The sequence below is a fragment of the Sebastes fasciatus genome, chromosome 14 (assembly GCF_043250625.1).
Source record: "Sebastes fasciatus isolate fSebFas1 chromosome 14, fSebFas1.pri, whole genome shotgun sequence".
NCBI lineage: Eukaryota > Metazoa > Chordata > Actinopteri > Perciformes > Sebastidae > Sebastes > Sebastes fasciatus.
In genome coordinates this window covers 31,806,040-31,819,180 of record NC_133808.1, presented here as the reverse complement: position 1 = coordinate 31,819,180, position 13,141 = coordinate 31,806,040, and the positions used below count along the sequence as shown (strand labels likewise).

Below are 13,141 nucleotides of genomic sequence, written 5' to 3'. Positions count from 1 at the left end.
ACCGTCACTGAGCTTTCCTCCACTCCTTACATTTGATCTCATTTAAATAGAGAAAAATTAATTAAAATAAGTTGAATTAACTATTAACCAAGCCCCTTAATTCATTCTTAAATCTTAAATGTAACCACCAGGGGTTTGACTTCTATATAAATATTAGATATTAAAGCTGTAATGGATGAAGTAACACTCAGGCTGCTAATCAGCAGATTAGCATTTCATCGTCCCTCTCCATCATATATAAACAGTAATCAGGATGAGAAGAAGACAAAGGAGCTCGTCTACACACCGAGTGATGCAGTGCTGCTGCCATCTGTTGGTGAGCGACGGGAACAGGATTAACAAATCCCAAATGATGCACAAAGACAGCTTTAAAACAGATAGTTTCTCACTATAGATGCTTTATGGCCGAAAGTATGTGGACAATCTGAGCTTTACACCCACATGTGATTGTTGAACATGCCATTTAAAGGAATACTTCACCCCCAAAATGATCATTTCTAGGGCTGTCAATCGATTCAAAATGAACCTTAAAGGGAGATTTGTCAAGTATTTAATACTCATCAACATGGGAGTGGACAAATATGCTGCTTTATGCAAATTAATGTATATATTTATTATTGGAAATCAATTAACAACACAAATCAATGACACATATTGATCCAGAAACCCTCACAGGTACTGCATTTAGCATAAAACAATATGCTCCAATCATAACATGGCAAACTGCAGCCCAACAGGCAACAACAGCTGTCATGGTACGTGTCCACAGGCTCCGTCATTTCAACGCTCCCCATTCATTGTCTATGTAAGCAGCTGCGCAATGCATTCTGATAGCGTGGCGTCGCGATTCGAGACTAGGCGTCACGACGCCCGCTCCTCATTTGCATAAAGTTGAGGGCTCGTCTATATGCAAATCACAGGCGTCCGACGTGACTCGCCGCCTCTCCAAACTCCCGAGGATCTTTTAAAATAAACGTTGTTGATCCAAATTAAAAACAGATTCATCAACATGGATTATTTCTCTCCTCAAATGTTTTCAGAAACACATCTCAGTGAACTATTTACGTGAAATAAGACAAGAAAGTTTCCAAACGAGCCTCCAGACTGGTTCCGGTTTGAAAGCTGGGAGCAGCAGCCAGCGGCGGGAGATCGTTCGTCCAATCAGGAGCCGAGTGCCTTGTTTCTAGGGACAGCACACCAAGCGTCTGATGCTGGGAAGCGTCGCGTCCCCTCGCGATAAAGAACGCCCCTGTGGACACGTACCGTCAGTGTCAGTTTTTCCTCGCCAAAAATTAGCGCAAGTTTGGAGCGTTATTTAACCTCCTTCATGACCAGCTAGTATGACATGGTTGGTACCGATGGATTCATCAGGTTTTCTAGTTTACTATGATACCAGGATCTTCACTCTGAGCTCGCTACAACCTAAAAACCACGCGTTATTATCCTGTTAACTTTGACAGCCCTAATAATTTCTATACCAACAACTCACCCCGTTACCTTGAATTGTTTCTCTCTCATGCCTCCACGGTGAACGGAGAATCAAGAAAAGTAGAAACGTCTTGATGAACTGAAGTAAACGGAGGCCGCGTTTAACAGCAAAACTATACCAGAACATCTGTTTACTAACTCTCACACAACTGGTGCAGAATAATCTGCAAGTCTCATTGATCCAGTCGGATGATCACGACTTCTATTTACAGCCCTGTCTCCCAAAAGTAACGTTCCCATACAACTAAACTGCAATCTCAATTATGTTTGGAGGGGAAATTATATATATATTTTGACTGTTTGTCTTTGACGTAACGCAAATACGTTTGTAATGACAGTCCGAGGAGGGCTGTAGCGTGAAGCGACGTAGCACAACGAGCGACGCACAGAGCAGGTGACGTAGTAGAACAAGAGAGCATTAATGAAAGTTACGTGGAATAAAAAGTGTTATAATAACTAGTAGAACTTGCAGGTTTGTGCAAAAACTCTTGTGAGACTACCCGACGACCTTTCCTGACCTTTCCTAACACGCTGTCCTCTGGTGGAGAGACGGGTCTGTTGCACGCTTTGGTGTGATATCAAGTTGCATTGTCATGTTGAAACCAGAATGGACGTTCCCCAAACTGTTACCATAAAGTTGGAAGGACAACATTGTTTAAAACATCCTTGTATGCTGCAGCATAAAGATTTCTCTGAAATGGATCTAATGTCCTACATGGTGTCCACATACTTTTGGCCATGACGTTACGTCAGGGATGAAAGACCGAACCTTTATCTGCGGTGCTGTACGAGTCTGCTGAGACGACAGCTTGAACAAAGCAAACATTCATTCATGTAAATGTGTTAGTGAGCTGACAGAAGAGATGAAGTCGTGTCGTACCTGTGAAACATCAGCAGTTTATTGGACTGTAAAAAAAAAAAAAAGAGCATAGTGTTTGGCATGACAACAGAAAGAACCCACGCTGCCTCTCCTCGTCGTCTCATCATCAGGAGGTTAGAGATGAGGAGGAGGTGAGCAGAACCCCCTCACCTCTGATCCTCCTCTCCTCTCCAGCCCCTCCTGGTTTCTATAATGGCACATGTCTGCACAGTAAAGAGTAGAAAAGGGGCTCACATGGGCGTAGCATGGCACCGCGGTCATTGAGCTCTAGTGGTGGTGGTGGTGTGTGTGAAGATAAGATACAATATAATAGATCCAGCAGTACAGTACATTAAAACAGAAACCACCAGAGTGGACCAGTGCAAGGTTCAGTTCATTCTACCGACTCAGAGCAGCAAACGTTTGGACCAAATGACAAGTTTCTCTTTCTCTCTCTTTTAAAAGCAAAAACAGCAACAGTTAAAGGAGAAGACTGATGCTAATAAATAGATTTTAATATGTATCACACGAAAAAAAACTAAATCATCAAGTAATGCCCGTGTAGCAAAACCCAAATATATCTTATCAATTTTAAAAAGCTGTTACAACTTATTTAAATATATTTGCATTTAAATGATGGATTATAGAGCTGTGAGTAAAATAGAAAAATAATAAATTTGCTTTAATGAGTTTAATACATTTCCTAATTCTGACTTAAAATCATCAAATAATATTATAATATAATAATAATTTTTAAATGCAAAGTAATTAAAAGAAATGTTCTTAACTTTAACCTTTCCATTTTTACCTTTGTTTCCATTTCGGGCCCAATTTACAGTAATTTAAAGATGCATCGCCTAAAACAAACTGAAGCCCGACGCACAGAGTAGCAACAGGAGCTCTGATTGGTCAGACTCCTGCCAACACGTTGCAGCTGGCCAATCAGAGCCCAGCAGCTGCTCTGTGGGGTTTAATATATTTTTAACATTTAATTATCTTTCTAATGTCTAATTATCTTCCAGTATTTTCTATTAACTCAAGAGTTTTTTTGTGCATAATTTTAATTAAAATTGAATTAATTAAATAATTAATATTAATTAATTTGTAATTCATTTCTGACAACTATTTGAAATTTACATATTTATTAATGGATTCTGTAAAAGTCTATAATATTCCAGTGGCACGGTCAAGGCTCCATGCACTAGTTGTATGCAGTGTAGTTTATTTGGAGTCAATGCCAGTAAATACTCACTAATGCAGTCCACCAAATGTATACAACATACACAAATAATCCCAATAAATGCTTTATTTGCTCCTATTTGAGTAACGTTTGCTAAAAACGACAGTGATTGATGATTTAGTTTTTTCCGTAAGATTTTGTTGACAACAAAAAATATCATATAAAGCTAGCTTCATCCTTTAAAGGGACAGTACAGCACAAAAATCCAAGCTACATATTGTTCCTCTGCCCTTTAGAGCTATTTATCAATCTAGATGTTTTGGTGTGAGTTGCCGAGTGTTGACGGGAAACGGAGTAAAAGGGGACAAAAATAAAAAGAGATTTTGGTAATTTTTTTATATTTATTAACTACATTTTAGTCTCGTCTTTTTTCGTCAAAGTAGCGCATGTTTGATATCATCAACGTTAGTGTTTAATGACGTTGGTGCCGTTTCGTCTTAAGTGGTGGGCACACCATGAGACGCGCGTCTGAACACGCAGTCACTTTGAGAGCTCGAAGAATTGATAAAGTTTGGGGTTTAAATCAACACTTCCTGCTTTCATTTTGAAATAAAAGCCCTAAAGCGGGTTTTCTTTGCACAGAATTCCTTCATTTGTTAACACAAGGCTTTTATTCTGAAATATGTGCCGGACAGTGATGTGGAACAAGCAGTGACTTGGAAAGCATCATAAATGAATACAGTACAGAGTTTTAATTGTGGATTATTACTATTATTTACTAATTACCACACGTTTCTGAACCTTTCTCTGTCTAAAATAAATATAAATTATATTTATCATGCAGTTAAATGGCCAGGGCTGACAGCAGCTGCAGAAACACAGCTGACAGGCAGCCGACACGCAGCCAACACGCAGCCGACACGCAGCCAACACGCGTCTAGTGTGAACACCAGAAGCCTGCATCACGCAGCCAACACACGACGCAGCCGCCAGGCGCTCTTGATGCGGGTAGTGTGCCCACGGCTTTAGTCGTGGAAAAAAAGGTCGTTGACAAACATATTTCATTATAGTTTTCTAAATGAAATTAACACTGATGTCGAGTTTTTTTTGGCGATTTGAGCACCACAAACCGAGAGACTCTACGGCCGATATCTCCAACACTAAAACAATGTAGATAGATAGATATCACTACAGGTAAGAGGAACAATATGTAGTTTTGATTTTGGGGTGAACTGTCTCTTTAAGCTTGATATATTCCTTAATATTCTCAGGTAAAAACTTGACACTGTGTCCAGACATTTACTGATTATACTGTAATCTGTGACTCAGCCAAGACAAACAGAACCAGCTGTAGTGTTTGGTAATAACTAAAAAAAATCAAAAGTAAAATCACTGAAACCGGCAGATTAAAGACCGTTAAAGTTTGTCTGCTGAGTAACGAACGCTGTAATACTGAAGAAGAACTGCTCTGATTGGAGAAAAACAAAGAACAAAATAAACCAGCAGATTTAAAGGAAACATTTCCTCGTGGGCTCGTGTGTCCCCGTCCACAGGATGAGCATCAGTACAGAGTTCATATTAAAGGCCTCATCGGAGATCATTTGACATTCATTGGGTCGTACCATCTGATTGAGCAAGCAAAGACGAGGGGGGGGGGTGCAGAGAGGGGCGGACGGCTGAAAGCACTGGAGTGCAAAAAGACAGATGCATTCGCCTCTCGTCCTCTAGTCTCTCATTCAAAGTGCGAACACGCTCAGTTCGGACGGAAATAATCAGAAATAAACGCTCCAACGAGGCGTTCAGGGGCGTCAGTCAGCTGTGGCGCTACGTTAAGACCAGGCAACGCCAGCGAGGACTTTGATGAGTGATACAGTATGTACATCTGAATACACATTGGTGTTTATAGATAGCTCTCTAATATATATTAATGTACAAAATATAGAATCTTAAAATATCTGCTAGCGTTTGGTGTTCTGAAGTCAGAATACAAAATGTCGAAGATTAGAAAAAGTTGACATCCTCTTTGTGTGTTTTCGTGTGTTTATATGCTGATGATACTGTAGTGTACGTTGGTGAATTTACACGAGAAGCTTTCTGTAAACACCGCGGAGTCTCTGTTCGTACAAAAAGCAGTCTCACCTCGCCTCCGATAAGACACGACTTCTGTTAATTACTGATCAGATATTGATACGAGGGGACGGATAGTGCTGCGGCGCCGGCTAAGCGTCCACACTCGAGTGATTCGTACCACGACAACATGGACATTTAACGTACAGTACATAAAATAATACACATAAAAACTGTCCCGTGTTTTACATGTATACTTCAGCAGGAGAAAGGCAGAGAGGAAGAGGAGGAAGTGGCATAGGTCGCGTCCCGCTGCAGGTTTGTCCCAGAAAAATCTGGCAAAATCTCTCGGAGAACATTTCTTCCTTTTAGGAGTTCGACTCACACAGCTGGGAAACATCTGTCTTTATGCACTGATTGGACATCTTTGGTCTCCATGGCAGATTCAGGCTAGCTAGGCCTCTCCCACTCAGTCTCCCTCCGTTGAGGGGACGCTTCAGTCGAGTCTCAGGCCGTCCGTGAGCCTGCTCGCTGTGTCCATCGGTCACTCAGTTGAGGTTAACTGCTCGGCGGTCCACTGGTGAGGAAGTAGGTCATCATCTCTCCTTTGCCTTTCACTGTGACCAGCCCTCTGTATTCCAGTGTGTAGTTATAGGAGCTCAGTACCTGGTACATGTCGGCCGTCACCTGAGGACAGACAGAGGAAAGGGACAGAGAGTGGACAGCAATGTCTTTATTAAACTACTAATGGCGTCCATTTCAAAATAAAATCATTCTAAAATGATCTAATTTACTTATTTTGAGAAAAAGCAGAAAGTATTTTAATTCATAGCTCTTTAACGCCATCGTGGTTTTTGGCCGTCGCCATCGTGGTTTTTGGCCGTCGCCATTTGTTTTGTTTTTTTTGGTTTTATACTCATTACTTTGTACTGGTTATAAATAAACAAACAAAGTAGAAAAAATGTGAGAAATAAACTGTAATACAAACTATTTACACGTTTTATCTGAATTCTATTTGTGGCTTTTTGGAGACGGGTACGGTCCGTTAGCTCAACCTGCAGGTCCAATAGATTTTTCTATTTGATTCCAGGTCAAAAACATGACCTATAAATAATTTAATATTATAATATATCTTCATTTGTTGTTCTGCACGGTTGACGAACATAAAAGACATTCTGTATAAAAGCTCCTTTCATCTCTTTTCACAGGTTTTATGGGAATATTTCATGTTATTGTCAGCGGTTCCAGTCGTGGCGTTGCTAACGTCGTCGAGCCGTTGCTTTGTCACTTTCATGTTAATCAGGAGGCGGCGGTGCATGTTGGCTCGGGTGTAAATGAGTTTTCAGAAGGTGCAGCAGAGATGAAATTAAAGGTCCATCTGTGTTCAAAGTAGCTTTAATGATTTTCACATCTGATAGAGCAAAACCAATAAGTCCGTTTTTAATTAACATTTTTCATTAACGTGAACAGACTTTTTCTGAACCCGTCAGCTCCGAGCTATTCTGGTCAGAAATTAGAAATTCATTTAATGTGCTCGAGCTCTGAAAATCTGCCCTTCACACATGTTCAACAGCCCCGAGCTCTGCAGACGCTGCTTTAATCACTTCAGTCTCAACATTAACGTCTTCCTGAACTCTGGCAGGAGGACCAAATTAATATTAGGAGAATGCCATATTATTAAACTACCAATACAGAATGTGATGGGATGTATAGAAACGAGAGTATGCGATGGTTACTTTAATTAAAATCTTGCAGTGTGACGTCTTCTATTCGTGACATAAATAATAACGTGATTTCAAAAGTAAAATGATTCTAAAATCATTTAATTTACTTATTTTGACAAAAAGCAGAATTGCATTTTATTTTATGGCTTTTTACTGTGTTTAGTGAAATGACTCGTTAACGCCATCGTGGTTTTTGTCCGTCGCCATGGTGGTTTTTATTCTACAGCTCTTTACTCAGTGAAATGACACGTTAATAATAAGAGAATATTTAGTCAGTGCAGCGTTACCTGGATCCTCTCCGGTACACCTGTGCTGTCCATGCGACTCGCCACGTTCACCGTGTTCCCCCAGATGTCGTACTGAGGCTTCCTGGCCCCGATCACCCCGGCAACCACCGGGCCGATGTTCAGACCTGAGAAACAAAACAAATGAACAAATAAAAGACTTATGAAAGAACTTAATCTTACCTTTCACAATAAAAGCCCTGACAAATAATATTCACAGGCGAGTATTTTGCATTTTCGTGATGTTTATCCGTCACGCCGCCGGAGGGTAAAGCCCTTCAGTCTTTCTCTTCTGAGAGTAACCGTTAACGACGTATATAATCTCAGAGCAGCAGCATTATTCTTTTCTGCAGCTCACCTATTTTCATCTTGAAGTTGTTAAAGGAGTGCTCGTTGATGTATTTCATTTGGTCCATCATCCTCATGGCGTAGTCGGCCAGGGCGCGGATGTGCGAGCGCCCGGCCTTGTCGTACGTGGAGTCGTTGAGGCCGGAGGCCGCCATGTAGGTGGAGCCGATGGTCTTGATCTTCTCCAGCTGACGGAACTGGTCCTCGCTGATGATCTGGTGGAGGCAGGAGAGGAAACGTTATATATTTATTCATTTATTCTAACAAAGCTCCTATTGATTTTTTTATTTCCTCTATTTATCAGTAACAAACAGAGATTATACAAAACACACTGAAACCTGCATTTAATCTGTACTTCTGATATTTATATCGTCTATGGTTGCAGACTATCTGATGATAATTGTAGAGCATTTTAGCAGCTAAAGAGACGGATATATTTCTCAAACCAGACATAAAGCAGAGAGAATATTAGACTTAAATTCATCAGGTGATAACAAAGGTGACTCCAAAGGCATGCTAGAGTTGCTCCGTGTCTACCGGAGGCGTAATGAACTTTATTGTTATTTTATAGTGCGTCTATCTTAAAGTCTAAAGCATTAAGAACATTAAAAACCAGACAGAAACCAACCTACTCCTCACTTCACTGTGAACCAACAGGCTCATAAAGCACCAGTGACACCAGTAGGTCCCACAGTGGAAGCCACAGATTTACATCCTCACCTCGTCGAAGTCGGCGATGATCTCGTTGAGCAGCCGCAGACACTCCACTCCCTCGTTGTTGGCCTCCAGCTCCACGTAGAACTCTGAGAAGTTGCTGATGGAGGCGAACATGACGGCCACGCACTCGCACGACTGGTAGTAGAGCTCGTCGTTACGCCGCTCGCGCTGCAGGAAGTGGGCCGCCACGTCTTTGGGCAGGATGTTGTGGAGCAGACGGCGGTTGTAGGCCTGAAGCTCCTCCATCTCCTCCTTCTCCTCTGTGGCCTGTCGGCGTTCAATACAGAAATTACACATTAAAACTATACTGGTGAAATTTAGTAGAGATATTCATGGTCTCCAGAGGATTACGGAGCCATAAAAAATAATGAATCTGTAAAAGGATAAGAAAATAAATATGGAAATATATAGAGAAATAAAAGAATAAATAAAAAAAATAAAATAACGGAAATATGAAGAGAAATAAATAAAAGTATTAGTAAATAAAAAACATGGAAATATGAAGAGAAATAAATAAGAAAATAAATAAATGGGGAAATATAAAGAGAAATAAATAAAAGAATACATCATTTAATAAATAAACAGGGAAAATACAAAGAGAAATAAATACAATTATTCGTAAATAAATAAACAGGGAAATATAAAGAGAAATAAATAAAAGAATAAATTAAATTGGAAACATAAAGGCAAATAAAATATAAAAGAATAATTATGAGCATTTTCTTTTATTTTCACATTTATTTAATTATTTCTGTATATATGTTTTCATATATTTCTTAAAATATATATATATATATATATTTTTTTTCATATAAATTACTCTTTTTAAAAATTAATTTTATATAATTTAATTTATTTTTACCCCTTATTTTTCTTTATACTTTTTCCCAAACGTTGACTTATTTGTTACGTAACTTCTGTACTTAAACAACACCACTTCTGTAGTGAGCTTTTCCTAACCAAGTTGTTTCCTGTGAAGACGGATTTGTATTTTGAAAAGACTGTATGAACTTGACACGTGTTGCTGGACATTCGTAGGAGAACGCACAAATAATGAGGACTAACTTTTCGTAAGATATCCTACGAAGCGTTGTACGAGGACACGCTGCACGCTGCACGTGCACACACACACACACACACTGACCTGCAGCTTCCAGAGGAAGTCGAGTCTGGCCGTGGACTCCACCTGCTGGGCGTGAAGGTAGAGGGCGAGAACGAAGACGGTGATGACCACCGGGGTCATGATCTTCAGAGGAACCTTGGTGTCCATCACGCAGCTGGAGGTCCACACACACACACACACACACATCAGGTTTACAGATGTGCTGAACACCTCATCATACAGGTGTTGAGTGATCCTGTTTGGGTGTAAAGACACTTTACGGGCACAAAAAGCAGCTGCCCTCTAAATCCTGTCTCGTTAGCGTTGGCATCTGTTGCCTGCAGGTCATTACAGTTCCATGCACGCTGCTAATGATGCTGTTAGCAGATGACAGAGGTGATGCTTGGGGTCTCTGCGGTAACAGAAGATATATCATCAGTCTCACCTTGTTCCGTTCATGTGCTCGCTGTGAGGGGAGGAACAGAGGAGAGCCAATCAGAGATCACATTGAAACACTCCAGGCGTAATAAGAACACACAGAAGCACAGCAGCGGTGACTCACACTACGTTGACGGCGTTGGCCATCACCAGCAGGTCCTGGTTGTCGAAGAGGATGACTTTGGGCACCTCCATGATGAGGAGGTAGAGCAGCTCGATGAAGAGCATGAGGAAGAGTTTACCGAGGCTGCTGATCTGCAGGAAGACGGAGCAGGCCAGCAGGCTCAGCAGCACGCAGGACGAGAAGTACTGAGGGGACGTTAGGAGACGGGACATTTCACTTTAATGTTTATGGCTCAGACTGAGTGAGTCACATCCACACGAGTTATAAAACACACAGCGTTGACCACTGAACTGCTAATTTAAACATTACATTCATACCTGCTATTACCCTCACTTAGCATCCATCTGTTCTGCTACTGTTCAAAATGATATTCCCTCGTCTGAAGCTTTGACATTTCAAAATATACAATTACAACAAGTCACTGTGACAGAACATTTGTATCCTTTTTATTGCAGTGATGTATTGTTCTAAAAGCAATACGGTACTTTACAGCAACAAAAGAGACGAAAAAGAACATTTTGCCTCATTTTACCCAGGAATTAGTCTGCTGCAAATTTTGGCAATCTACATAATGTCATGTGTGTTAAGTAGGACTGTCAATCGATTACATTGTTCTGTTCTAAATGAACCTTAAAGGGAGATTTATCAAGTATTTAATCCTCTTATCAACATGGGAGTGGACAAATATGCTGCTTTATGCCAATGTATGTATATATTTATTATTGTAAATCATTAACAACAGATCAATGACAGATATTGATCCAGAAACCCTCACAGGTACTGCATTTAGCATAAAACAATATGCTCCAATCATAACATGTCAAACTGCAGCCCAACAGGCAGCAACAGCTGTCAGTGTGTCAGTGTGCTGACTTGACTATGACTTGCCCCAAACTGCATGTGATGATCATAAAGTGTGCATGTCTGTAAAGGGGAGACTCGTGGGTACCCATAGAACCCATTTACATTCACTGATCTGGAGGTCAGAGGTCAAGGGACCCCTTTGAAAATGGACATGACAGTTTTTCCTCTCCAACATTTAGTGTCAGTTTAGAGCGTTATTTAACCTCCTTCATGACCAGCTAGTGTGACATGGTTGGTACCGATGGATTCATCAGGTTTTATGGTTTCATATGATACCAGTATCTTTATTCTAGCTTTAGAACTGAGCCCGCTACAACCTAAAAATCCGAAGTTGCATTAATGCGTTAAAGAAATTAGTGGTGTTAAAACGAATTTGCGTTATCATGTTAACTTGTGACAGCCCAAGGTTTAATGTTCTTGTTCATGTTCTGATGACATTTTATGCTTCTGTGCCAAGCTTGCAGCAGCACTAAAGTGTTCTTTGGTTAACGAGGCTGACTAAACATTTGTCACAGATGTATTTGATCAATTAGTCACAAACGCATCATGGTGAGTTTTCTTGCAGAAACTTAATTGGCTTCACTGCTTCAGACACATTAGTTCTGTTCATGGCACCACCAGATTGGCTTGTTGTTGAAAGAAACAATAGAATAAACAGTGTTCTTTTGATTTAAAAGAAGGTATTTGCAGACAACTCAACAGACGGAGAACAAGGCGCTCCTGTACCTCCGGTAAGCTGCAGAGGAGGGCGTCGTCTTCACAGGGGATGTGCTGAGAGTCCAGGCTGTAGTTGAGCTGGTGGGCGTGGCACGCGTTCACAGCAGGCAGACTCATGTTGAGCTCCGCCATGATGCAGCTCCGCAGGTCCATGCTGCTGCAGGTGAACTAGACGAGGTCAAAGGTCAGTAAGGACACATCAGAGGAGAATGAGGCTGTGCTTGAAGGTTTCTAACTGAGTGAAATGACCCAGAAGTGTCTGAGCAGCAGCCATGATGAGAGCTGAGAGAATCCTCTAAATGCTCAGTAAAGGTGCTTCAATGCTTCCGTTATCATCTCCTTCAGCGTCGGGTCAAAGAGGCTCCACACAGTGTTTTATGAGACGTGACTTGTTTATGAGATTTCAAAATGCTCACTGCTTTGATTATCTTCTTATTCCTCTTTTGTGAACTGTGTTGAACTTACAATGTTGATGAAAGCAGAAAGAAAGACGACGATGATGGTGAAGACGCCCACCAGGGTGCTGTTCAGTCTGGACTGGACTATCCTCTTGGAGAGAGTCTGCAGCGGGACCGGGAAGAGCTGGCGGGTACGGAGGGTAAAGTAGAACATCAAGAGAGGAACTCAGTCAATGGATATTTAGTTTGAACTCATTTAGATCTGATAAATAAACCCCCTGAATACTGCAGGTTACAGTCACCTTATGTAATATCTGACACCATGAATCCTCTCTGTGCGTTCAGGAGATATATCCAAACAGAACCATGAATCACCAGTGAAACCATCAACAGTCCCTGATGACCTGTCAGCCGGCGCTGAGAGCAGGAAGTGGACGGATTAAAAGCCTCCTGAGGTTTGACCGGTGAGATCTGCTCTTTGGCATCATCGCCCTTCCTGTTGTCTTAAAGCTCAATTTCTATTTATCACCAATCAGTGAAAGTCTCCCAGATGTTCACTGATGCTTCTATAGAAACGATTTGAATGTTTCTAAGGGTTAAAGGTCTGACTGCATAAAGAGTTCATTACTGAGCTTGTGAATGAGACATAAATACGACAACATAATTATGTTAGATACAGAGCACTTCCGCACTTAAGTAACGCCACTTCCGTAGTTATTTTAACCCAAATGTTGATTGTTACGTAACTTCCGTACTGAGCTGCAATAAACAGGGAAAATTCACAGAGATTGATGTTTTACTAAAAAACTATTCCTTAAATCATCCTTACTT

The 13,141-nt window shown here is 40.9% G+C and overlaps 1 protein-coding gene across 2 annotated transcripts in view; it reads right to left on the bottom strand.

The window, feature by feature from the left end:
* Positions 1-3,401: 3,401 nt before the first annotated feature.
* adcy5 (adenylate cyclase 5) overlaps positions 3,402-13,141 on the bottom strand; it is a 97,278-nt gene continuing 87,538 nt past the window's right edge. For both annotated transcript variants that reach the window (XM_074657910.1, XM_074657909.1), the window contains exons 13-21: positions 12,378-12,494; positions 11,922-12,080; positions 10,332-10,516; positions 10,215-10,235; positions 9,812-9,944; positions 8,671-8,934; positions 7,961-8,165; positions 7,606-7,730; positions 3,402-6,281 (exon numbers count right to left, since the gene is read on the bottom strand). In XM_074657910.1, coding sequence (XP_074514011.1) covers positions 6,153-6,281; positions 7,606-7,730; positions 7,961-8,165; positions 8,671-8,934; positions 9,812-9,944; positions 10,215-10,235; positions 10,332-10,516; positions 11,922-12,080; positions 12,378-12,494 — 1,338 coding nt within the window. In that variant the 3' untranslated portion in view covers positions 3,402-6,152. The remainder of the gene's footprint in view (positions 6,282-7,605; positions 7,731-7,960; positions 8,166-8,670; positions 8,935-9,811; positions 9,945-10,214; positions 10,236-10,331; positions 10,517-11,921; positions 12,081-12,377; positions 12,495-13,141) is intronic.